Source organism: Nanorana parkeri, unplaced genomic scaffold, assembly GCF_000935625.1.
Source record: "Nanorana parkeri isolate BGI_ZX_2015 unplaced genomic scaffold, ASM93562v1 scaffold742, whole genome shotgun sequence".
Classification (NCBI taxonomy): Eukaryota; Metazoa; Chordata; class Amphibia; order Anura; family Dicroglossidae; genus Nanorana; species Nanorana parkeri.
In genome coordinates this window covers 283,237-309,105 of record NW_017307010.1, presented here as the reverse complement: position 1 = coordinate 309,105, position 25,869 = coordinate 283,237, and the positions used below count along the sequence as shown (strand labels likewise).

Below are 25,869 nucleotides of genomic sequence, written 5' to 3'. Positions count from 1 at the left end.
ATAACCCCAAAATTAGACAAAAAATACAAATATAAATACAAATATATATATATTTATATATTATAGTGATGTTGGGGAGGTCACAGAGTACTCGCTCAGGGATTTTCCAATTAAAAGTCATTTTTTTTTTTCTTCAGGCAACTTACAGGTGAAAACCACAAATGAAGGCTTAACTTCCGCATATAACACAAAGTAAAATTCAGTTTTCTTCAGCAAATTGGGCATATTGTCTCACCAGCTCAAGGTTGTCCTGTGTACTCACTGTCCCAGTCCCAGGACTTTAATGTTTGCCTCAACAAAGGCTTCAGTGGTACTTCATACCCTTTAGCCACTTCCAGCAGCTTTCCACACCTGTGCCTGGCTCTCTCAGCCTGTGAAATCCTCCAGCCTCCTTGGCTGTTCCTGGTGCGGCTCCCCCACCCCACCTGGCTTGGCCTCGTGTGCCGCTAGCACACACTACACCACCTCTCTTCTCAGTTTTGGTCTGGCTTCTTAATGAGGCTGCTCTCAGCCACCTGATCAGCCCAGACTGGTCAATAGCAACACCTAGCCCCACGACTGGAGATTTCATTCCACCCAGAGCTGTAAGAAATCTCTGGAGCTCCAGATCCCAGCTACAATTAGGAAACACGGTTTACACTCTGGACCCCCTAAGCCCCTCTGGCTGAGAGTCCTGGGTGCCAAAGTTTTTTTTTCGTACGTAGGTGCACCAGGTTTGTGTTTCCGATAGCATGGAAACGTTAGCATACTTTTTTTTTTACTTAACTTCATTGCTATCACATGGGGGTTCACAAGCGATAGTGATAGTACATTGGAGATTACAAGTTCTCTTTAAGGTAACATTAGGGGACCCCTAGTGTCACCTTTCCACTTCAATAGTTAAGCTGGGGAATGGCAGCTGAATGTAAACACAGCACGCAGTGGCTATAGCAGGCTTGCTATTACACCCGCCCACTGCCTGCTGTCAATCAGCAGAGGAGGGACCAAAGGAGAAAGTTACACTCCTCTGCTGATTGACAGCAGGCAGTGGGTGGGTGCAATAGCCAGCCTACTATTGGCTACTGCAAATTTAAAAAGCCAATAGCAGTCTTGCTATTGCTCTCAGCCCCTGAATGGAAAACTTGACGCTGGCTTTCTACCACCGGTAGTTAATAGGGAAAAGGGGGCATGGGGGAGCAGTGGGAGCAAAAAGGGGGAGCAATGGAGGTGCAGCGGGGGGCACGGGGGGAATGCAGAGGCACAGCGGCTCACAGCTGGTTTCTCTTTCTCGCAGGGGCCGGCTGCAGCAGTCATTGACAACAATTCTCATTGATTAAATTGATTAGTTGTTGCAGCCCTAGTCAGCACCAATCCAGAGATGAATTGAGGATCTACAGCCGGGTGATACTCAAATAAGTTGATAAATGTTTGCTAATAGTTAAGATACTTGAATGCATTTTTAAGATTTAACTCCTGAGTTTAGTGTCACTTTAATAAATATTCAGACCTCTTGACAAAAAAATATAATTGTGGAAAGTAAAGCAGGGCTTAAACTTCTATCAAGTAACATTGTTAGTTAAGTACATACTGTATTCATTATTTACAGTTCTTAAGAAATAATCAATTTTTACTGGCATAATTTTATTATTACTTAGACTATTCTTCTCTTTTTTGTTTTGAAGGAACTTGTCTTTCATGTGCTTGTAATAATCTGGTTAAAGCAGAAGTAAAGCCACCAAATGCACTTTTAATAAAATGTTTTCTCACCTTGAAAACTGGCCACCTTTAAAGTCATACACTGTAATATTTTTTTCAATCAATCTGTGGGCTGAACGAAACACATATATTTATTTATTACAGGCAGTTAAATAGTGCTTTACATACTGCACTTTCACATCAGTACCTGCCCTCAAAGAGCTTGCAATCTACGGTCCCTATTGCACACGCATATATACAGGGCAAATTAACCTTCCAGCATGTCTTAAGAGTGTGGGAGGAAACCCATGCAAACACAGGGAGAATATGCAAACTCTTTCCCGATAGTGCCCTGACTAGGAATCAAACCAGGAACCCTCAGTAATGCAAGGCATAAGTGCTAATTACTACGCCACTGTGCTGCCTACAAACAACAGATTTCTCCATCCACGCTGTTTATTGTGTTCTGTTGCAGACTATTATGTTCTGACAGCAGGTGTGCCGCTCTCAGAAAACCCGAACAGTGATGGCAGCTGATTGGTTTGTTGGAAAAATTTCCAACTGACTCCTTTTATTTTCTGCTCGAAAGATGTAGGATGAAGAGATGATGACAAGGCCACTCACTGAACACATTTCAGACAGTTCATCAAAAACTGGCCAAAATCCGTACAGTGTATAGCAAGCTTAAGTCACACACATTTCAGCCTTCAGCAAATGTTTAAAACAGCCTCTGTGTTGCAGTTTTGCCAGTGCATGCACACATTCATCATCAAAGAACTCGATGGACTTGTGTCTTTTTTCAACCTGACTAACTATGTAACTATGTAAAAAGGTGCAAGAACCAGTGATGAATGTGCGCATGCATTGTATGCTGTTCAGAATTTCACTCTCCTTTTCTGGCAGCTAAACTTCCTCTCCTGATAGTGCTTGTTGACTAACTTCACCTTATAGCTGAATGGACAGTGCAAGTGCTAGATTTTTTTAATGTTAGCTGTGGGCAGATGAAGCTGTCCAGAAAAGAAGTTGATCGACTTATGAAAGATGGCGCTGGCTTTGGGAACAGAGGGCTTGGCATGGCTTGAAGGGTATTAGTGAAAATGTAGCCTCAATCAGGGAGATAATGGTTATAGGTTATACAGTATGTCATAATACAATATGCTAGGACTAACATTGGTACTTTTAGGCACCAAACAGTGCTTTCACATCAGAATTGTTGTTACCTTAGAAATGTTTTAGACCAGATCAGGTTTTACTGCAACATGACTCTTTTTACTACTGCATTAAATAATCCCACTACTGTTTAGTAGTACTATAACACAGCACCTGTACTGATCTCAATAGCTTGTTGTATGTTTGTCTTATAGATTATTAAATGCAAGGCAGCTGTAGCCTGGGCCCCAAATCAGCCACTGGCAATAGAGGAGATTGAGGTACAACCACCAAAAACAGATGAAGTTCGGATTAAGGTAGGTTTTGTACTTATATAGTAGTCTTTCTTTAAAGAAGAGCTCCAGGGAAAAGTTTTATTAACCCTTGCAGTGGGGCTCCCCTGTATCGAGCCGCTTGTTTTTAGACTGGTCCCTAGAGCCTCTTTCCCCACCTCTGTAGCAGTCTAAGAATCCTTGTGTCATCACGTTCTATACAAGTGTATAGACTTAATTACACTGGGGAACATTCCATCTCTGCAGGACAGACACACTTCAGTCTCCATAGAAGCAGATAGTTGGTATGGCAGTTCGGATGAGTATAACTTTTTTTTTTTAGCACCTAGACACAAACAAGCATTAAGCCTTAACGTGCGGGGGTAGCCCCACTGTAAGTGTTAATACATTTTTCCCCTGATTTTGTCTTTAATACTGATAACCTGTAGAAAGATTTGTAGCTGCACTTTCTGTTTACATCAGTAAATTTCCTATTGCAAAATATGCTGCCTCCTTTGTCCCAGAATCCAACCATGGCTGCTTAAGTACTCTGACTGAACAGTCGGAGATTCGGCATGGGACATTGAAGAGTTCTCTTCTCTCCTCCTGCTTTCCTGATCTCTCCTTATTCTTACCTCTTTCTGAACTAAAGCCCCTCAATTAAAAACTAAATGATAAGAAATATCCTTTTGGAACAGTATTGTAAAAAGATTTCAATATAATTTATAACAATGTGAATCCATATGCAAAAGTGTTCATTTTGTAATCAAGCATTTTTACAACTACCCTTTTTCACCTTTATATTTTTTCTAATGTGTTTAGATGGTAAGCACAGCAATATGTCGGACAGATGACCATGCAATCCATGGTACTTTTGCAGGGTTACATTTTCCAATTATTTTGGGCCATGAAGGAGCTGGAATAATTGAAAGTGTTGGAAAAGGTGTGACTGGATTAAAACCAGGTATTTACATTTTTTTGAAGCTTACATGTTGCTTACATTTAATAACATTTGAGCGGATTTATTAAGGTAGGACCAAGGCAAAACAGGGTGCAGTGATCCACAGGAATCAGTTAAATACCATATTACTGCAGTTAGCTAACTAAAGAAATGCTTTCTGATTAGTTGCTATACTAGTATTCTTGTACTGCCTATACCAAATTAGCTGGGCACAAAGGAAAACTGTTTTAAATTAAAATGTACTTTATTGAAGATGTTCTTATTTGACTTGGGATTTATGACTATTCTTTAGTCACATGTTAGGCCTAAGCTATACACACATTTTAACAGTTCAGCCAAAATACTAAAACCACTTGCAATTAACCAGAAAGTGTAACTATCATGGCTGGTGCAGTGCTCATTTTTCCCCTTATGTTGTCACAACCATCCTCCAACCAAATTGCACACTCTTAAATGAAACACACGTACACCACTGATACAACCTTTATTGGCTACTACAATAGTGGTTAATAAAAAGCAGTAAATTTAACAAAGTCCTCTTAGCTAATCTGCGATTTATAATTGTTAGGTTCCAAAAACTTAAATGCCTGAGACAATATTGTCCCCAGCCACTTACTCTGCTTCAGAGTGTGACAAAAGTCTGTTACTGGAAGAACATGAAAAAACAACTTAACTGAATATAGGAGTGGTTATACAAAATACATCTGAGCACAAAATTAGTATCTCCCCACTGCCCATTACTACCAATGTGCTTGTGGTGGGCACCAAAGATGCCTACAGATCATTTTGGGCATCACACACAGACACCTTATCACAAACAAGGAAATATTAAAATGCAGTGGTATGCTAAAGCTAGAAGATGTTATCAATCAAAGGCTAGACACATCCCGCACCTACCTGACTACGCATACCCAAAATTGCAATTCGCTAGACATCACCACCTAGAAAAAAGGAGAAACAAGGAAGACATGATATATAAAATCATCTAAATTTTTAACAGCCACAGTAACAAAGGATGAGTGGGGACTGATCTCTTGCTGCTCTAAAGGGTGTATTGCAACTGGTACCTCAGGCAGGATTAAAGGTCACTGCCCCTGTTCTAATCTTATTGGCCCAGACATCCTTTTTAAAAAAAAACAAATTAAGACTGGGGAGGTTTCAAAAGAACTCATTCCCAGTCTTTTCAGCCCCCATTTACACTTGAGTGTGAGCACTCATTGTAGATTACTGCTGACCCATTTGCACATGCTTAGACTAATCGATTGTGCATAACAGCAATAAAGTCATAGTCCATGTATCACAGATATTGAATTTAATTACTGTAAACACTTTGTTTATTTGTAACATCCTTTTCTTCCCCAACTCATTGTGCAATATGTGGACGGAACTAATTGGTAGAGTGTGATGCATCCTGCACATGTCACTGCAGTGTACTCATTCCTTTGCCCAGGGCCACACATATCCTCTTGGTGCTCCATTGGTTATGTGAAAAAATGTAAACAAAAAAAAACAAAAAAAGAACCAAATATCAACAAAATATTTTTTAGAAAGCCCATTAAAACAATACTTACTTACTCTCATTGACATATTTAAAAAAAAGTACAATTCTTCAGAGTGACACTTCCTGTCACACGCTGCAGCTCTTAAAAAAACTCTGCCACCCTGTCCATCGAAAAAACCTCTCCACCCAGAGCATTTTGAACTTTACAAAGATTTTGTTTAACTTAAATATACAATTGAAAGTTGTTAAGCATTGCTTTAATTGGCTTTTTTTCCATATGGCACTCTCAATCATGCTGCTGGAGCCGTCTCTTAAGAAGTTCTGGAGTGTAACATGGGGTGGCTAGTAATAGAGAGAACAGTTTCCTCAGAATGAAAATAGAGCAGTCAGTGGCAACAAATAAGGATCGCTGGCATAGCTTTGGCAAAGCTGGCATAGCTTTGTCACTCTCAATAAGAAAGTCTTATAACCTGTCAGGATCACCAAGTATTTACTAACTAATACTCTATTTTTAAAGGAAATATTTTTGTAGCTATTCCAGCTTTATGGAAGAGTGACAACAAGAAGAAACCTATACTTAAAAAACACTTTACCAAATCCCACATGTAGTTTGTCAAAAGGCAAGTGGGAGGCACGGTGCATATGTAATAAAAGGTTCTCTGATTTAATGAGACTAATTTTTTATTTTTTTTTACCTAGTGCAAAATACCATGTGTGGCAGAAAGCCAATACTGGTCATCCCCATTCTCATGGTGATAGCATCATGTGGGATTGATTTTACTTGGCAGAGGTTGGAAAACGGGTCAGGATTTAGGTAGAATTTAGAACTGCAACGCATTTCTCAAAGAAAACTGGAAGAAAAAAAGACGCTGGTGATTGGAGGCCTACAGTTAATAATGGTCAATTGTATTTAACTTTTTAACCTTTTTGTTGAAAGCTCACATATGTGTAAAGTAATGTTTCATTTCTCAGAGCATGTTAATTAACTAGTGAACATGTTGCCATCACCTCTAAAAGAAAGGAGTTCTGTTTTCTACCTCTGGATTATTTATTTGCATGTGTTAATTTATTTTCTGAAATTCAGGTTTATTCCCAGCACAGATTATCATGTCTGTTTACAGTAGAAAGTCAGTTTAGTGGAACGATGTATAAGTAAGTGTGCCACCTGCTAGCTGCAAGGTGTAAATGTGAGATATAATTGTACTTACATATTTACCTTGGTGAAATGACATGTTTTAGCATTTCTAAAAATGTATATATACTGTAAATATATATATATACACATCCATATATTATACAATATAGATATCCTTGAATATCATTCTCAGTGTGGAAGACATCTAAAATCTTTTTGATTTTGTCAATACTTCCAGTTGATTCAAAGGGACTGTATAGAACCCTCTCTGCAATGTCAGATCACATTTCCTTTCCTCCAACCTTAAATTGTGGCCATGTGTTATTGTCAAGGACTGCAGATTAAACAAGTTGTTCTTAACTTTACAGTCACAATAGATTAACTTTTCGATAGCAATCATGTCTCCTCTTAAGTGCCTCTTCTCTAAGGTAAATTTAATTTACTTAATCCTTCCTCATAGCAGAGGTCCTCTAGCCCCTAATTAATTTTGTTACTCTTTGTTGGACTCTTTGAAATTCCAGGACATCTCTTCTGTTGATGGGTGATCAAATTTGGACTGCATACTCAAGATGAGGATGAACCAGTGTTTTGTAATAGGGGTAAGAGTATCAATGTATCGCTGAAATAAATACCCTTTTTAATAGATGATAATATTCTGCTTGCTTTGCTAGTGGCCACCCGACATGCTATGATTACTACTAGAACTCCCAAAACCTATTTTATATATATATATATATATACACACATATACTTCCTATAGGTTTCCTGTGAGGTTGCTGGAATTTTTCAGTCCTTACACTGTTTAATTAGGATGTTCAAATATATAATTTCAGGATGTGTATGATTAACCTTTGCTACCTTTCATGTGGAGCATCCAGCAATATTATTATGAGTTTCTGTTATTCGCTTTATTGCTCTTGAATTGGCTCATTGATTCTTGCTCTTGAAACATCAGCCTTTTAATTGGATAGATCTAAAAAAAAAAAGTTCAAGCAGCAAAAGTTGTAATTGGGCTCTTGACATGGGTTGTGGCTCCCGCCTCCTGTACACCGTAAGTGCTGGTAGAGAGCCACAGGTACAGCATACAGCCTTACATTAAGGTACATTGCTGTACACTGTTTATGGCAGGTAAACACCGACACTACAGCAATACGCACAGACCTAAAATTTTGGAAGCAGACTTTAATGCTCTCTGCCAAAAGGAATATGCCAACATTTGGAATGTATGGGGCCACCGACTGTGTGCAGGAGCCTCTTATGGTTAAATTTCATTGGTTAAAAAGTCACGGCCCAATTTCTCTTACGGTTGGGGCCACTGGCTGTGTGCAAGTGCCCATTATTGCTAAATTTTGTTGGTTAAAATGTCACGGCCCAAGTTCTCTTACAGTTGGAAAGTGGTAAAGGAAAGGGTTATGAAGCAGCCATTTGCAGATCTGAAATCTTAACGATTCTGACTTTCTAACAATTGTCAAGTGCACTTTAGTTTTATAAGGATATAATTGATACAGATCTAACAGACTTGATGTAATACATTAAACATGTATTTTTATTAAAAAAAAAAAATCTTATCAAATAAATCGTAAATTTGCACATGTACATTACACATTACAGATACAATTTAATAATATTTGTTATTTCTTTTAGGTGATAAAGTAATTCCACTTTGTCTTCCTCAATGTGGAAAGTGCAGTTCTTGCCTAAATCCAAAAAGTAATTATTGCTTTAAGACTCAGTAAGTAATCAAGAAACAGCAAACTTTTACTTTGCGAGGTTGGTTATATTTTGTTCTTTTAGCTTCCTAAAGGAACACTATTTTGTAATTGTAGTCTGTCCCCAGTCAAGGGAACTTACTCTTTTCATGTCTTCTTCACACCAATTGCGGTGCGTTCCAGAGCGGGAGCTGCTGGAACGCACAGCAATCGCTCCCTAATCTTCCCCCTCCTCCACAGCCACGCCCCCCGCCCGCAGTGCAAATGGACGCGTGGCAAAACATTGCCTGCGTTCCGGTCCACTGCGAATGTAAAAAATAGAGCATGCAGCATTTTTTTGCGTTCGCAGTGGACCAGAACGCAGGCAACTTTTTGCCATGTGTCCGATCGCACTGCGGGCGAGGGGCGTGGCTGTGGTGCCATTGACTTCAATGTACCGCCATGCAACCTCCCACCCGAGAACGATGGGGGAAGTTTAGTGAGCGATTGCTGTGCAGCTGCAGCTACCCCTCTGGAACGCACCACAATTGGTGTAAACAAGCCCTTAAGTGCTCACTCAAGAAAGTTTCCTGTTAAGATTGTAATAAAGTAACAGTTCTTCTGTCAGTTTGTTCATATTTGACAGTCAAATGCAACAATTGTAGTTGAAAAGGTAAACAGTAACCACAGATATACAAAATTAAAAGTAAATACCACGCCCCAGGATTTGACTGCCGTTTATTGACCCTCTCATTTCCCTTTATTGGTGATGCTTTGAGGATGCATTGAATGTTTTTTTGCTCGTCTCTTTGTATCCTATCATGTTTTGAATTTTGTTGGCTACTATGAGCACATGTTGTGGCACCCTGATTTTTGTTGTTCCCCATTTGAAAATGCAGTAAATCTATTGAAATGGAAAAAAAAGTAAATACTGCGTTGGTCCGTATGATATAAGGCATCTCTGTACAGATCCAACATTTTTAAGGAAGGGGAGCGTTCTTCTCATCCACTCTCTGCTGTCCTAGATGAACAGACAACGGGATATTTTTTTAAGTGAGAGTACAGGAGTGGCTGTTTCCTTTCAGACTGTCTCTAATTGTATGGAACTGTACAGAGCAATAAGGGCGGGATGAAGGAAGAACGAGTCACTCTCCTGACTTCATTCAGCTGTGTGTTTAATCTAAGCTCCAGCCAACCTCTGTAGATGGGTGTTTGTTTTTTGTTGTTGTTGTCCACCCATCATTATGCAGACTAAAAGTAAAACAAATGTGGTGCCTTTGCTTTACTTCACTTATAAAGTAAAGTAAAATAAAGGCAGACTAAAAGTAAAACACTAAAAATACATTCTTATCTTAAGAATGTTTCTAAGGTTTTATTAAAAGCTTAAAATGGCTTTAACATTTTAACTATTGTGAAGTTTGTGGGTCAGCAGGAGTGCAGGACAACTGGATTTGTGAAACAATGTACCTTATTAAAATCAAGTGGCTTTACAGAAGAAATGTCCACATAAATGCAAAAGAAATGCCAGCTAGCCTCCACAACAGAAAGGAAAAAAATAAGCAAACTCCAACCAGCAAGTTGCAATGTTTCAGAGTCCAAAGCTAGTAGTTCCAGAGGGCCTAGCCAGCAATGAAAAATGTGCAGACCTCAAACAGGTACAGCCATTAGCAGTTCTCCCCACAGCAACCTCCCACTGCCTACTCCCTTCTTCCTTATCAGCTCACTCTTTCCATAACCCCTGCTATGTCTCTTAAAGAGCCCACCACCTACTGCACATAAAAAGGGGACACGTGCCTGTCATCCAGGCCCATCACTTTTGGATGGTATACTACCATGAAGCTTAACAGGGAATTGGATTGTTCTGTGGCTAAAGCTTTACCTCTCTTTAAACAATTGCACTTGTAAATGACAAAAATAACTATTGTTTATGACTCTCTTTCCCTTTAATTTTTAATACAGTTTTTATGAATCACAGAATGTAATGCCTGACAAAACACCAAGGTTTTCATGCAAAGGAAAAGCTGTATATCACTTTCTTTGGACCAGCACCTTTTCGGAATATATTGTGATGCCTACTGATGCAGTAGCAAAGATTGATGACAGAGCACCCATGGAGAAGGTCTGTCTTTTTGGATGTGGCTTTCCTACCGGATACGGAGCAGCTGTCAATACTGCCAAAGTAAATCCATTAACGTTTAGACCTGTTTAATTTAACTGAATTGTCAGCCTCTTTTAGTGCGTTTAGGCTGCAAGATAGCACAGTCTTTTAGTTAAAGTGTCCACATATCGCTTACATAACATACTAAATATTTCCTATAAGAAAGGCATCCAGTATTGTTGAAAATCCAACTAAGATCTCCTGGGAATGATTCCATAGTGTGATTCACATATTTTTTCAATGATAATGTCTTTCAAAGTATATACCTGATCAATTATTTGAATGAGTTATCAATTAATTAATCAGTACCTTTGATCATTGGGATCTATCATTTCTATGTTGGGCACAGGAGTGTAAGGATTTGGATGCTTCTGCGAGAAGGTCAGGACATGGTAAGAAAATACTGCAAAAAGGGAAAAGAGATTTAGTGTTTTGGATTAGTGTACAGTTTAGCAATAAACCCAGGGTTTTTTTTTTTTTAATTAACCTTTCTTGGTAATGTTACAGTTACATGTTAGGAGGTTAGTGTTGGGCAGAGAAAAGGTTAGGACTTAAGGACTAACATAGCAAATACATTAAGGCTTAGGGTAGGGGTACATTTGAGGATTAAGTTAAGTGTTCAGGCCAAAGGGTTAAATCTTGCGGTTTGAAAAAGAGTTAAGTGTTGTGGGTTAGATTAAGAGTTAAAGCATTACTTTAAATCCAGTACGCGTCAGGTTGTGTTCAGATCTTAGGATTCAGTATTGGGAATTAGGATGCAGAGTCTCCAAAGAATATTAGAAAGAATGGAATTCTACTTTTCAGCAGCTAACAAAACAGACACTGCAATTACATAGCACACAACATTGAAATTTCATTTTTTTTTGTCTGCTTATACACATTTTAAATGCTAACATTGGCAACTTTTTTTAAATGAACAGGTGGAGCCTGGTACTACTTGTGCTGTATTTGGATTGGGTGCCATTGGGCTGTCGGTCATTATTGGATGTAAAGTTTCTGGAGCATCAAAAATGATTGCTATAGATATAAACAGCAGCAAGTTTGAAAAGGCAAAGCTGTTTGGAGCCACTGACTGTATTAATCCCAATGATTATAGCAAGCCAATCCAGGAGGTGATCACTGAAATGACAGGACATGGAGTGCATTATTCCTTTGAATGCATCGGCAATACTGATGTAATGGTAAGTAGTTCAAAATGTGATTTACCTTTAATCAAATCAAACTAGGCATATGTGGGATAACTTTTATGTCTATTTTAAGAATGTTGAAAAAAGTCGATACGTGGCCAATTTTCAAAGAACCACAAAGCACATTTAGGTGTAATGGTATCTTTCAACAAGTTTAATCTAATTCTCTTCATATGGTTTTTTGGGAAGATACATTTCAGTATGTATCTTCCCAAAAAAAGACTACAATGTAGTAAAAATAAATGGCACAATAATTCACTAAGCCATGCATAGTGCATTATGATTACTGCAATGGTGTGAAGCCAACCTTCGTGAGATAATACTGTTTTACACTAATATAACACAGAGCACAGTACACAGAGCACAGTGCAATAACATTGAGCAAAGTGCAGTAACGCATAGCAGTCATGCAGACTTTAGTTTAAATCGGTAACAAATTGGATCCTGATTAAATGGAAAGCATTCCTGAAGACTGAACATCTTTATTTGAAACAAATACAAAATGTGAATGTCTTAAGATACCAGCACATATAGGATACTCATTATTTTTATATATAGGAACTTTAAGAACTACAAGACCCTGAGCTTGGGAGGTTGGAGTGGTGTGAATTGTGAGAATAATAGGGCAAACCAGGTCGATGATAACATCACTAATAGCAATACATAGGCTACAAATAGGCAATTGTGACAATACTTGAGCAACAAATGGACAATTCTTACAATATTCAGGCAACAAATGTCATATTACACAGCCAACGAAAATGTATCATTAAAATACATGTACAAGAATTGAGAAACAAAACGCAAGTAAAAAATGTAAAATTTTAGCAATACGCAGGCAACAAACCGCAAAAAGTTACAATATGAAGGCAACAAGTGTACAATGTTTACATTCCATGGGTACCAACAAGCAAGCATTGCAACACCGAGGTAATTACAATAACAGCGACAATAACTGGGCCCAGTCTTCCCCCTGCTTCTTGGAATTGACTGAGCTCCATCATGACAATGCTAAATATTCTGTGTTGGACATTTTTATTAGCTTCACTTAGTTTATTTAAATTACAGGTAGTTACATTTATTCCAAAGCTTTTCTGACATTCTTTATCTTGTTGAACTAGAAAGCAGCACTGGAGTGTACTCATCCAGGATATGGGACCAGTGTGATTATAGGTGAAGCTCCACAGGATAAAAAGATCACATTTGATCCTCTTCTGCTCCTTACAGGACGCACATGGAAAAGCTCTCTAATTGGAGGTACTATTTTCTATAAAACACTAGTTATGCTCTGTTTAATATGTTTTTATTACACTTTAATTTCACACAATTTACATATTCCATTCTATAAAAAAATTAATATATTTCATACAGAAAAAAAAAACTCCAACATATATCATATCTACTTCTCTCATTCATTCTCCCCCAATTACATCCACATTCCCATCATTCGTTCGAAAACACTAGTTATTCTGACTCTGATTGTTGTATTAGCGTCTTTATGTGTTTTTGGATGGGTATACAAGTTTATCTGCCCCCTGCTACTGCCTCTCTCTCTGTAACTTTCTAGTGAAATTATAATGTAAAATATCCAATAATAATTAAATGTATAGTGTAAAATGTTGTTATTCTGTGCTTAGGGTAAATGAAAAACTAGGTCCAAAGCTGCTATGCTAAAAGCATAAGGCTCTTGGATATCTAAAGTATAAATGCACAGCGCTGAAGAACCTTCTCTATTAGTAGCAGGTGATACACCTTTTCGTGTTACAAATGAATTAATACAATAATAAATTAGTAAATTAAATTATAATAAGCAGGTATTTTGTGAAAATATATAAATTATGTGATGAAAAATATATATAGCGCTGACTTTCAATAATATTTGTGTAAAAGAAATGATTTAACCATGAATATATACACTTGATGTGAACACCCAATGTAATAAATATCGACACTCCTATAGTCTATAGTGCATACAGTGTATAAAAAAACCCCCAAAAAACATAAAGTGCATAGAATTATACTAATCCATCATTAATTATAATAAAAGATTTCAATAGATAATTCAATCGCATCAATCCAGTCCATATAATAGTGATTGAATAGTGGATGAATGTGAAACAAATCACCAAAGTGACTTTCAAAGTCCCAGATCCAGTTCTATATATAAGATACATCACCGGTCAGTGCTCAATAGACAAGTGACTTCTTTCTTCGTGATATACCAAACCCCAGTGGGTATACACTCACCAGAGTTATTGACTGTAACAGTCCGTCAACAAACGCCCACTTAGCATATGTAGAACCTCGTTCCAAGTGATTGCAAATCGACACTCTTCAGCACTTGTTCCCAGCGTTTCCATAACTCAGACATCATCATAACCCCAGGGAAGTGAATGAGTACGCTCATCGTGCAGCATACAGACAAATTTTATTAAAATGATAGCAAACACTCACATTTAGAACTCGAAATACCGGCCGGCAAACAACAAACAGCTCCCTTCGTTGTCTCGTGCAGCTACGATCAACGTCAGTAAGATCCGTTCTAACGCTTTTTGTCATTACAACTTTGTCATTACGACTTAGTCAAAGGAAAGCTGATCTTACTGACGCCGTCTCCACTTCAACTTTATGCTTGACAAATTCTTAATAGGCTTGATTAGACACCACCACTAGGGGTGCTCACAAGTCAATTAAATAAAAAGCATTCTCAGCCCACATATAAACACAGAAATACAATTTTAAATATGTATACCATAGAATCAGATAAAAATTTTAATTATTCTGCGCTTAGCATAGCAGCTTTGGACCTAGTTTTTAGTTTATTCTAAGCGCAGAATAACAAAAACTGATTTGGGAATCCCATTTTATCTGCAGCTATGGAGATTTTTAATTTTATTCAAAATAGACCTATAAATTTAGATGAGGTTTTTAGTTTAAAAAAAATGGATAATAGTAATGTCCAGCAAGACACTAAACTACTTAAATTTTCATTTGAAAAGCAGCTACGCTTGTAGTGGTATATCACCTCACATGAGAGGTATTTAGTTGATGGGATTATCCCAGGAGTGCCCATTAGGTAGATCGTGATCTACCAGTAGCTCTCAAAGCTGATGCTGGTAGATCACGAAGGGAGTGAATGGTGGCCCCTTTATTCCATTTTGGTATATTTATTTAGCTGTGCACACATTACCTATTAGCCTGAGTCTGCTGAGCTCAGCTCCCTGACACCTTTCTGGTGGATACTGGTGGTTGAAGTGCTATGAATTACATCAAAGAATATTACTTTACACAGCCTGTTGCCCTGCACAGTTTGCAAGGTGAGCCAGGAGAGAGAGCGGGGAGAGACAGACAGGAGAGAGAGCAAGTAGAAACAGCCAGGAAAGAGAGAGAGGAGAGACAGCCAAGGGAGAGAGCAAGGAGAGACACCCAAGAGAGCGAAGAGAGACAGCCAGGAGAGAAAAAGAGGAATGGCAGCCAGGAGAGAGAGAGCGAGGAAAGACAGCCAGAAGAGAGAGGAGAGACAGCCATGAGGATGAGCAAGGAGAGAGACAGCCAGGAGAGAGCGCAAGGAGAGACAGCCAAGAGATAGAGCAAGGAGAGACAGCCAGGAGAGCGAGGAGAGACAGCCAAGAGAGAGAGTGCGAGGGAGGTTTTTTTTCCTTGTTAGATCTCATGTAGCTCTTCATTTGAAAAGTAAATCGTAACACAAAAAATTGTGGGCACCCCTGGATTATCCCAAGGAGTTTGAGGTGGGATACCCCGTTCAAATGATAGTCATAAAGACCAGGAATCGCAAGTAGAATGGACCAGGTTTTTTCACCATTGAGAAGAGAAACGACTACAATTATTAATAGCTAGAAAGAGACTTAAATTAGATCAGGTAGAAATTAAAATCAAAGAACTGAAAGTTAAATCAGAGAAATGTAAAACTAATATTAAAGAAATAGAAAAATTCCTACAGAAAAGAGATGTAGAAATTAGGGATATGTCGGATTTAAAAAATGGGAAAATCTATAAGTGGCAATCTTCAGAGGAGGAAATTAATAGTTGTAATACTAGTGAAAAAAAGTATGGGGATGGGGAGGGAAACAATGGACCACCATGGAAACCAATACATAAAAAAAGAAAAAAGAGATGAGGGAGACAAAATGGAGTGAATGGTCCTAGTATTAACCATCAATCTAATGGGAATGTATAACACCATACCCAGTTTGACCTGCCATTGTCAGAGAGATATCACCCCCTACTTAATCAAGGAGAACAGTCTAATGAAAATAATTCACAGTATCAGCAACACCAGGAGAACTATTACGGAGATAACACATCAAACCAACATTATTTATAGAATTCATACAAGAACCATCCACCAAGTCGTATACTAATGCGGGGTCGCATGAGACAATACAGTCAAGGTTGGGGAAGACAAAACGTAGTGAACAGGAATCAAAATACATATGGACACGAAAACTATGGCCCACAAGTGAGGAGAGGGGGAGAATGGGCACAAAGAATGTGGAAAGAACCAAATTGGACACCTTTACCACAGAGGGAGAGATTCAGAGGTCAAGACGAAAGAGGAGGGGATGTAGAGGGGGGAAGAGGATTCAGTCACAGAGGAGGCAGGAGGTGATAGGGAAAGGCATTTTTAACCTTAGTTCAGTATTATTAACACAGGAGGAGAAAAAGGTCCTGAACTTGGGTTAAAAGTATGCACCAGTAAATAATCTAAATACATGTTCCACATACATAGATATTCAAAAATTCATCAGGAAATGAAATATTAATAAATATTACTCCTCCTTATCGGGATATAACCAAAATACTATTTCTAATATTAACCCCCCAAAAATGTCCAAACACCTTTGAGAAATCAATCAATCAGTTTTCAATGCTAAGATTAGTTCCAATCACTTTGTGGACGTTTTTAAGAATTTGGTAGAAGAAGATGTTAAATCACTGGAAATTAAATGTTTAAAAGATAGAGCCTTCGTCAGTAAAGGAATAGAGTCACTGGAAGAGAGGAAAGGGATTGTCATTAGACCGGCCGATAAAGCAGGTGGTGTAGTTATAATGAATAAAGAATATTATGAGAAAGAGATGGAAAATATTTTACAAAGTGAAGATACTTATAAAAAATTAAGAAAAAATCCCACTATTGAGTTTAAAAAGGAATTGGGAGTATTAATTAACAGAGGTTTTAAGAATGATTTACTCTTCAAAAAAGAAAGGGATTATTTAATATCTGTGTGTAAGACACCTATTATATATTTCCTTCCCAAAATTCATAAAAATACTGAGCAACCACCAGGGAAACCCATTGTTAGTGGCATAGATTCCCTGACCGCAAGACTAGGGGAGTTGATAGATTACCATTTACAACCATTGGTGAATCAAACTAAAGCTTTCTTAAAAGACAGAAAAGATGTTCATAATATTTTAGATCAGCTTGAAGGGAACAATCATATGGTGATGGCCACTATTGATGTGACCTCTCTGTATACAGTTATCCCACATAACAAGGGCCTGTAGGCTACTGATTGGGCTTTTAAGAAATTTAGTAAACTCTGGATGGAACAAACAAACTTCTTCTTGGATTGTGTAGACTTTGCTATGGCAAAGAACGTTTTTTGGTGTTAGGATAGTTATTACCTCCAGGAAAAAGGGGTTGCCCCGAATTTGGCCAATTTATATATGTCTGTGGGAGGAAGAGAATATCTTCAATAATCCTAATGGACATATAAGGCTTTGGAAATGTTTTATAGATGATGATATTATTATTATTATTATTATTATTATTATTTGGGAGGGGGATAGACCATCTTTAAAAACCTTTTTGGTCTCCCTCAATTCTAATGCATATAATCTTACATTCACCAGTACTGTTAGTGAGACCAATGTACAATTCTTAGACTTGGATATTACTAAGGAAGGAAATAGATAGGATATTAAAACATTTTCTAAACCCACAGATAAAAATGGATATATTCCAGTTTATAGTTGTCATCACCCCAAATGGCTTAAAGGAATACCTAAGGGACAGTTCAAACGCATTAGGCTCAACTGCATTAAAATAGAAGATTATCAAATACAATCCTAAATTTTAATAGATAATTTTAAAGAGAAGGGTTATAACAATAAATAACTGAATAGGGAGAAGGATAATATTTCTCGCCTTGATAGAGATCTATTACTTAAACCTAATACTAAAGAATGACTCTTTCCCTATATCATTTATAACTGACTACTCGGTCCAACATAGAGAGTTGGAATTTATTTTTAGAAACACTGGGGTATCCTTAAAAGGGATAAACAACTAGGTCCTATTCTTCCTGAAAGACCTAAAAGACCTAGGAGGGCGCCAATATTGAAAAATTAATTAGCGAAAAGTGTTCTAAATCCACCTAAATGGATGGTTCCATTTTTTGAAGGGTCAGGTTTTTATCCATGTAAACGATGTATACGTTGCAGAACCACAGGAGTGAGGGAAAAAAATGACCCCATTTAGATCTAATACTAACAAGAAAGATTACAAAATAAAAAAAAATTAATTTCCTGTCATAATAGATTTGTCACTTACCTCCTTGAGTGTCCATGCGGGTTACCGTATGTGGGGAGGACCACTAGGGAATTAAAAAAAAGGATGATAGAGCATGTTAAAAAAATTAAAAATGGTTTCATGAAACATAACTTATCTAGACATGTTTAAATGTTTCATAATCCAGATCCTAGGGGACTAATAATAATAGGTAAAAATTAGTGATGAGCCGAACACCCTCGTGACTCTGCCCAATCATGGCTCTATATTTGTACTGAGCCCTGATTGGCACAGTCTTGCACCTGACCTGCGGTCAGGTGCAGGACTGTAGCCAATTGCCGCTTCGGACGGCGCAGTGCATTGTGGGATGTGCCGCGGTCGAACAGACCGCGGACATCCCATAATGTTCGGTGTTCGGCGAACGCTCGAACATGCTATGTTCGAGTCGAACATAGGTTCGACTCGAACGCGAAGCTCATCCCTAGTAAAGATAAGGTACAAAAACACTGAGAGGTTCTAACCTCACCAGGGAAATATCCAAAAAATTAGTCAAAATGGGTTTTTTTCCCTGGATACCATGGTCCAGAAAGGTTTGAATATAGATTTTGATTTGAACTGTTTTTTAAATAATAATTATTATGAGATCCTTTTTATGGTTTTTCTTTGATGTTGTTCTTCTTTGGTGTCATTTATCATATATATTCAATATAGAGGTTTTGTTGTCCCCTAGGAGTGTCGATATTCATTACATTGGGTGTTCAAATCAAGTGTATATATTCATGATTAAATCATTTTTGTTACACAAAGATTATTGAAAGTGAGCGCTACATATATTTTTCATTTTTCATCACATAATTCATATATTATTATTATTTAACTTACTAATTTACTAATTTAATTTTGTAACACGTAAAGGTGTATCACCTGCTACTAATAGAGAAGGTTTTTTAGTGCTGTGCATTTATACTTTAGATATTTTAGTTTTAGATAGAGTGCTAAAGGGACTAAACCCCTGCCAGCTTGTTTTTTTTTTTTGCTGTATATGTACTATTGGTGACATTTTCCTTCACTTCCTGTCACAGAGATGCAACAGGAAATAAGAAGAAATGTCCCAAAGTGAAGGAACTTTTCCTATTAGACAGTTGTCCCCTGAACAGGTATCCCCATGGAAAGATTTTTTCGTATCTTTTAGTCTGGAGACAGCTCTAAGACTATGGATTTCTCCTCACTTTCTGTTGTATTGAAAATAGTCATCAGAACGAAGTGGGGAATCTCCCCAGTGGGGACACAGACAGCAATACAAATTTGACAGAGGCTCTAACCATTCCCCAAGGCATCAAAAGCTATATAAACGTTTTGCCTAGAGATATGCTTGCTGTGTATTGAATTTAAAGCAGAAGTAAATCTTTAAAAAAATGCTGATTGCTAGGCTTTATATGGTAGAAGATACTGTGTAAGGCTCTTCTGCCATAAAAGCTTTTTTCTAGCTGTCACCATTTCTTTTTTTCAGTACACTCAGGCGTGCATGGGCAGCGCTGCCAACAGACCCTGAATGCCAAAATGAAGCAGCTCCCATGTGCATTGTGGCCCGTTATCTGGGCCTGGCCAATCAAGTGGCCAAAGACTTAAAACCCAGAAGAGAACCAAGATAAAAAGGGAAGCGCCAAAGTCTGCTGAATAAAATATCATGTTAGTGTGACTTTTATATGACATAGCAGAATGGTAAAGCTCAAATTAAATGCATGCACTTTATTCCCCTTTCAAAACTACATTAATATGCATGCAGGGGGAAAAATGGTTTGAATTAATTGTTAGGATAACATAATAATAAAATTGGGACAGGTTGACGAGGAAACAAATTACACAGAAAGAGAAGGCTCAGAACTGGAGTGACTGTGAATTTAGGTAAGTTAAATGGCCATTTTTGTTTAATCTAGCGATCAGTTACAGTTGTACCTTTACCCTGGAGATGGGCTTTAATTTTATTGTTGCTCTTAATAATGCTAAGCAAGTAGACTAAGACTATATAGCTAAATCCACTAAACATGGATATAGAAATCCATATTACTGATTTATTAATTTACTTCTATTTTTATTAAACTTTTTATGGTTGTAGAAGTCACATAAGCAACCAGATATAGCTGTGTTACAAAGGCTTGGCTGCACAAATAAAGCCTCCCCCTATAAGGCAGACAGCAATGTAATTTCTTTTTAGTTATTGATAGTTTGGAAAAGAGTAAGGTAAATATGCAAAATGTAGTATGGCACAGCAACCAAAACAAACCTGCAGGGCACTACACAGGGTACTGGAACTTAAATTACATTAAAGGCAAACAGTTTTTTCCCTCCACCCAATGTTAATTAAAGCACTTACCTTAAATGATGTCTCTTAATCCGATCTTCTTCTTCTTTCCTGTAGTTTTCAGCCTTCTCTCCAGCACTGCTGCGGGTCTCCGATCCAGCGCTGACTCCTCTGTCCTTGCTGGTACTTCCGGTCCCACGGAGTCTGCATGCGGGTGCACACGTCCATATACTTACCTTGTGTCTCTCCTTGTCTCCTGGCCGAAAATCCGAACTGGGCATGCTCCCGCCCCAAGATGCTTTGCGGCCGCCTGAGAATTTTCAGATTTTCGGATGGGAGCGTGCAGGAAGACACAGGTATTAACCTCTTTTAAAGCGTTTTTTTTTTCTTAACTTTTTGCATATATCTACTGCTTGCTAGCAGTAGATATATGCAAAAAAACGTGAGGGTTTAATAACCTTTTAATACCCACAATTCCTACATTTTTATACTTGGAAACAGTCAAAGCATGCAAAATATTATATAAAATATGAAAATAAAAATGTGTACTATATGAGCTGTATATTTGTATTTGTTTGATGCATAACACATTTATATAATTTGTATACTTTGCATCTGATAATCCTGTACTGAACAAGAGGATGTATTTTTTCAGGTTTTAAAACTATGGATTCCATGGCAGGCATAATAGATGTGGATGGTTTAGAGACTCATACTTTGCCGTTTACCCAAATAAATGAAGGATTTCAACTTCTAAGATCTGGGAAAAGGTTGGTATTTATATTAATGAATACAATTCAGTTTACTTTTTTTTAATGATCTATTTTGAAAGGGGTTGGATATATGGATATGCCAGGGGCTATGGCCTAGGACACCAAAGTCAGTCACATCTATCTGATGTAGCTCATTGGCCTAATAAATGTGGCTGAGAATCAACTATGAAAGTACAAAGCTAAAGCCTCAAAATACTGAAATGATCCAATGGCAAGAGACAGCAAGGAAGCTATGAATTTGGTCATACCATTAAATGCATGGCTTCTAGCTGTTATAGAGGTCAAGTATGGACACCAGTATAGGTGATTCCAGTGATTTTTATAACAGTTGAATTTTTTCTAAACACTCCATATGCAACTTTTCTTCTAAAGCACATGAATGCTCAAAAAAAAAGAAGCTTCAAATGGTTAAATGTTTCCATTTAAAACAGTCCGTGCTCTGCCTTATGCTGGTGAGAGCATAAGGTTAACCTATATAAGCCAACCTATATAAGCACTCCCCATCAGCTGAAATGAATTGATGAAGCCGAACATAAATCCTCCTGCCATGTGAAATTCTCACGTTATCCATAAGAATTCTTAGGCCCCTTTCACAAAGCCGCTCCGATCGGGTCTGCCTGTCAGTTTTTCAGGCGGACCCGATCAGATGTCCAATGCAAGTCTATGAACAGCCATGCTTAAACGGACAGGCGTTTGTTAACACTCGGTTACCCCCGCTTTCCTCTAGGACCGGAAAAACAGACGAATCTGAGATCCGTTGCGCCGGACCAGATTGTGCTGGTTCGGGGGTAATCTGATGCAGTGGCGTCACACGGGCGATGTGTGGCCCGCACCCACTATTGGAGGGGTGACACCAAAATGACTGACAGTCATTTTGGTGTTACCACCTCTGAAATGTCAGGCACTCGGTCACGGACCGAGACCCGACAGTGTCAGGAGAAAGGAGGGGACCCGGCGGCATACCTCATCTCTTGGTGATGGACGCCGCAGGCGTCAATAAGACAATCGCGCACATGCTCGGCAACATCGCACGCATGTTCGATGACGTCATCGCGGGGTGTCACCCGGTCTCCCCTCCGGGTGACACCCAGCCTCGGGACACCCCTAATCTGATGTAAATGGACACATGTCCGTTAACATCTGATTCCACATGACACACATGGGTTTCCGGTAATTGATGTTTTTTTTCAACATCGCAAGGTGGAGGAAAAAACTGTATGGAGACGGATGTCACAGAGGTGACATCCGCTCCGTACTGCTGTGATCCGGAGGGGATCTGTGCACAAATCCTCTCCTGATCAGCCCATGTGAAAGGGGCCATATGCGTGAAATGCAAACTCTATACTTACTCTTGTGAGTTGTAACCCCTTTGTTGCAATGCAGACATTTTTAGAACAATAATTTGAAAGTGCTGCTACATAGCACTACAAATACCAGCAGTATTTTATACAGCATGTTCATCAGTTGGGCTACAAAAAATTATAATTTTATTTAATAACTTACCTTCACTTCTTCTAGCTGTTTTCTTGTGGGGGAGGCTTCAGAAAACCACCCCAATGTGTGTGTGTCCATCTCAGACAGTGCGCCTGTGTGTTCAGGCGGCTGCTTGCTGGGTCCTCACGGCCGAGGCCCAGGGCTGCCCCCTGAGGTGCCTGCCGGCTCGGCTCCCTCCACAGTATCTGGTGGCCTGATACCAATGTTCAAGAGTGATATTTACATATGAATGGGTGGCGCTATTTACATATAAATAAGCCATGACTCATTCTCCCAAATAAATGTCCACACGTCACCAGAGTGTTTGGGTTTCACTTGAAGAAAAAGTGGCAACCCTAGGGCCCCCCCATCTCTGCCCCAGGGCTGTGTTGGAATAGATACTGGGCCCCCTTGTAGGTCCGCCCCTGTAGTCCATGCATGCATAATGCACACATATTGAGAAATAAACCCAGCATACAGTACAAGAATACTACTATGCAATATCCATACATGATAACTGTAATATGGAAACCCCATACAAACACTGCTGACTATATAATCCAGCTCCAAACTTTAAGATTGATATCCATCTATCAAACTAAATCCTTCATAGTCATAACCCCAAAGTGTAATGTAGCAGATGATACATTCAATGATCCACCCTTAACACAAAATGTGTATTACCCCAGAGAATAGTGCACGTATATGAGATCCAATTTAATTAAAGTATATAAAAAAAGTGCTAAGGTGCAAGAACACCTTCATCCTGAGTCACAATATCCAGAAATCAGTGCCGGATTTTCACTTTGCTCCCTGGTTCTGGGCTGTCAGCCTATGGTGTCTCACAAGGCTGCAGCCAATCAGCACTTCTTTCTCCCTATTTAGGACTTCCTCACTTATTGCTCTTGGTGCGAGCAACAAGTCGTATGCCTTTTTCCGTACCCCTTGTGGCTCTAACTATCCCTGGGATCTTATTCCCTGCGCTTGCTATTGGACCCTTGTGCCTTTGGCTTCCCTCTACCAGCTGTTATCCCCTGCTTTGCTCCTTGCGCCGCTCCTATAGTAGTTCAGTGGTTACCTTTAGTATATTGCTGCAGACCTTAATTGCTTTCACCTGTGTGCTGTGAGTCTCTCTATACTGCCTTCATTGCCTCACTTCTACTGTGTTTTCCATCTCCAGCCTTTGTGTGTTGCTTCCTCCCGTTTACTTGCTTTCTTGTACTTCAATTCTGCCACTTACCTTACAGTGTATCTTCCTATGCTTTGCTGTCACCCCTTTACTTCTGTGCTCCTCTCTTACCTTGTGGCTGTGTTGGATTCGTCCTTGTCTGCACACCCCCTGTGTGCATACATCCCTTTTGTGCTTCTTTATGTACTTTTCTCTCTGTTATCCTGCTTCTTTGTATGCATGTGCAACACATGTGCAAGTGTGCCTCTAAGCTACTTACCCTTCCCGAGTGTCCTTGTTTAGCTACCCTCTTCAGTATTCTCTGCTGTTCTGCTGTGCGTTTTGCACCTTTTGCTTGTGACTTTCTCTTTCTCTCATTGTGTGCCACTGTTCCTATCTTCCTCCTCTTGGTTACAAGTTTCTTCCCTACTTGTTGTTTGTATCCAGTTCCCCGGTGCTTCGACTAGTCCTTTGCGTCTGTGTGGGTGCGCTAGAGGGCCGCAACCTGAAAGCTGTCCAAAAGCCAATCATCCTCACCACTAGAGGCTCTGTCGAATACCTGGCCCTTCTTAGATTCTGTGCCTCCAGTGCGTCCTGAGAACGCACAGACCATTAGTTCCTCTCTCTCTGTGACCAACATCCCTGATATCCCTCCTGTCTGTGACTCCTACCAACCCCTCAAACCCCAGAGCTCACATACACTAGTGCCCCGGTTCCCAGACCGTGACAACCTGATCCTGTCACATTTCTACAGAGCTGCAAAGTCACAGAAAAATATTCAGTGGAGGCCTTACTCATTACTCAAGTCTGATAAACCCACCCAGCCTACATAGCATCTGTATCCTGCTGTTTGGCACGCACCACACAGCAGGACATCATCCTCTTTATCACATGGAACCATGCAACCAAAGCCATCCAATAGGTTCCTGGCTATGGCAATCACTAGAGTCCTTAGTTTCCACCTTAATTCGTCTGGGGCCTGAAAGATGAAGGGCGTTGCAAACTGATTACAGCCTGAGACTTTTTAACCATAGTCAGGATGCGAGCAGAAACATAGAGAACCCACAAGGAGGTGAAGAAATTTTGGATGGCTTGGCCCCTGTTGCAAGAATTTATACCAAGGCCTTATTTGGTCCTTACATGGGTACCTTTTTTCCTTGTAGAAACTCCCATTCATTGCTGCATACACCACCTTAATATGAAACATTATAGTATCAAGCTGAGCAGAAATTTTGGATGGCTGGGCCCCTGTTGCAAGAATGTATACCAAGGCCTTATTTGGTCCTTACATGGGTACCTTTTTTCCCTTGTAGAAACGCACCTTTCCAGAGATAGTGGAAATTAGTTCCTTAAATTACCATCTGGTCCAACAGTGTTAATTATGTTGGCTGCTTAAAAAAAAATGACAGTGAAGAACACATACAGTATATACTACCACCTGTAATATGTGCAGTAAAAGAGATGGTGCAGCAATATGATCACATGCGTCATATTCTCATGGGAGCCGCATGATCCACTTTTAAAGGCTTGAATCATATTGAATAAGAAATTGACTAATAATTTGTTTTTCTTATGTACACTTTTTTTTAACACTTTCCCTATTTTTTTTTTTTTTTAAAGCATCCGCACAGTCTTGTTATTCTAAATTGAAGACATTGTTGGTATCTTGGAATCGTATCGTTCCCAATCCCCACGCATGGAAAAGGCGATATTTACTTCCAAGTATTATGATTTAGCTGATTTCTCAAATGTACTTGGCTTGACATAAACCAAAATAAAACGTTTCACATTTTATTGAAAGCAGTTTTCAGATTTCTAATGCCAAAAGTAAACAGCTGCTTGTTATAAAAGTTTTAATAACTCATAAAGGCATATGTGAAAAATGGGCAATGT

The 25,869-nt window shown here is 38.9% G+C and overlaps 1 protein-coding gene across 1 annotated transcript in view; it reads left to right on the top strand.

Moving 5' to 3' along the window:
* Positions 1 to 25,649, top strand: part of LOC108793361 (alcohol dehydrogenase 1-like) — a 28,563-nt gene extending 2,914 nt beyond the window's left edge. The window contains exons 2-9 of the mRNA XM_018564283.1: positions 3,039 to 3,140; positions 3,918 to 4,059; positions 8,337 to 8,424; positions 10,340 to 10,559; positions 11,459 to 11,719; positions 12,847 to 12,982; positions 21,218 to 21,332; positions 25,597 to 25,649. Of these exons, the coding sequence (XP_018419785.1) occupies positions 3,039 to 3,140; positions 3,918 to 4,059; positions 8,337 to 8,424; positions 10,340 to 10,559; positions 11,459 to 11,719; positions 12,847 to 12,982; positions 21,218 to 21,332; positions 25,597 to 25,621 (1,089 nt within the window). The 3' untranslated portion in view covers positions 25,622 to 25,649. The remainder of the gene's footprint in view (positions 1 to 3,038; positions 3,141 to 3,917; positions 4,060 to 8,336; positions 8,425 to 10,339; positions 10,560 to 11,458; positions 11,720 to 12,846; positions 12,983 to 21,217; positions 21,333 to 25,596) is intronic.
* The last annotated feature ends 220 nt before the right edge of the window (positions 25,650 to 25,869 follow it).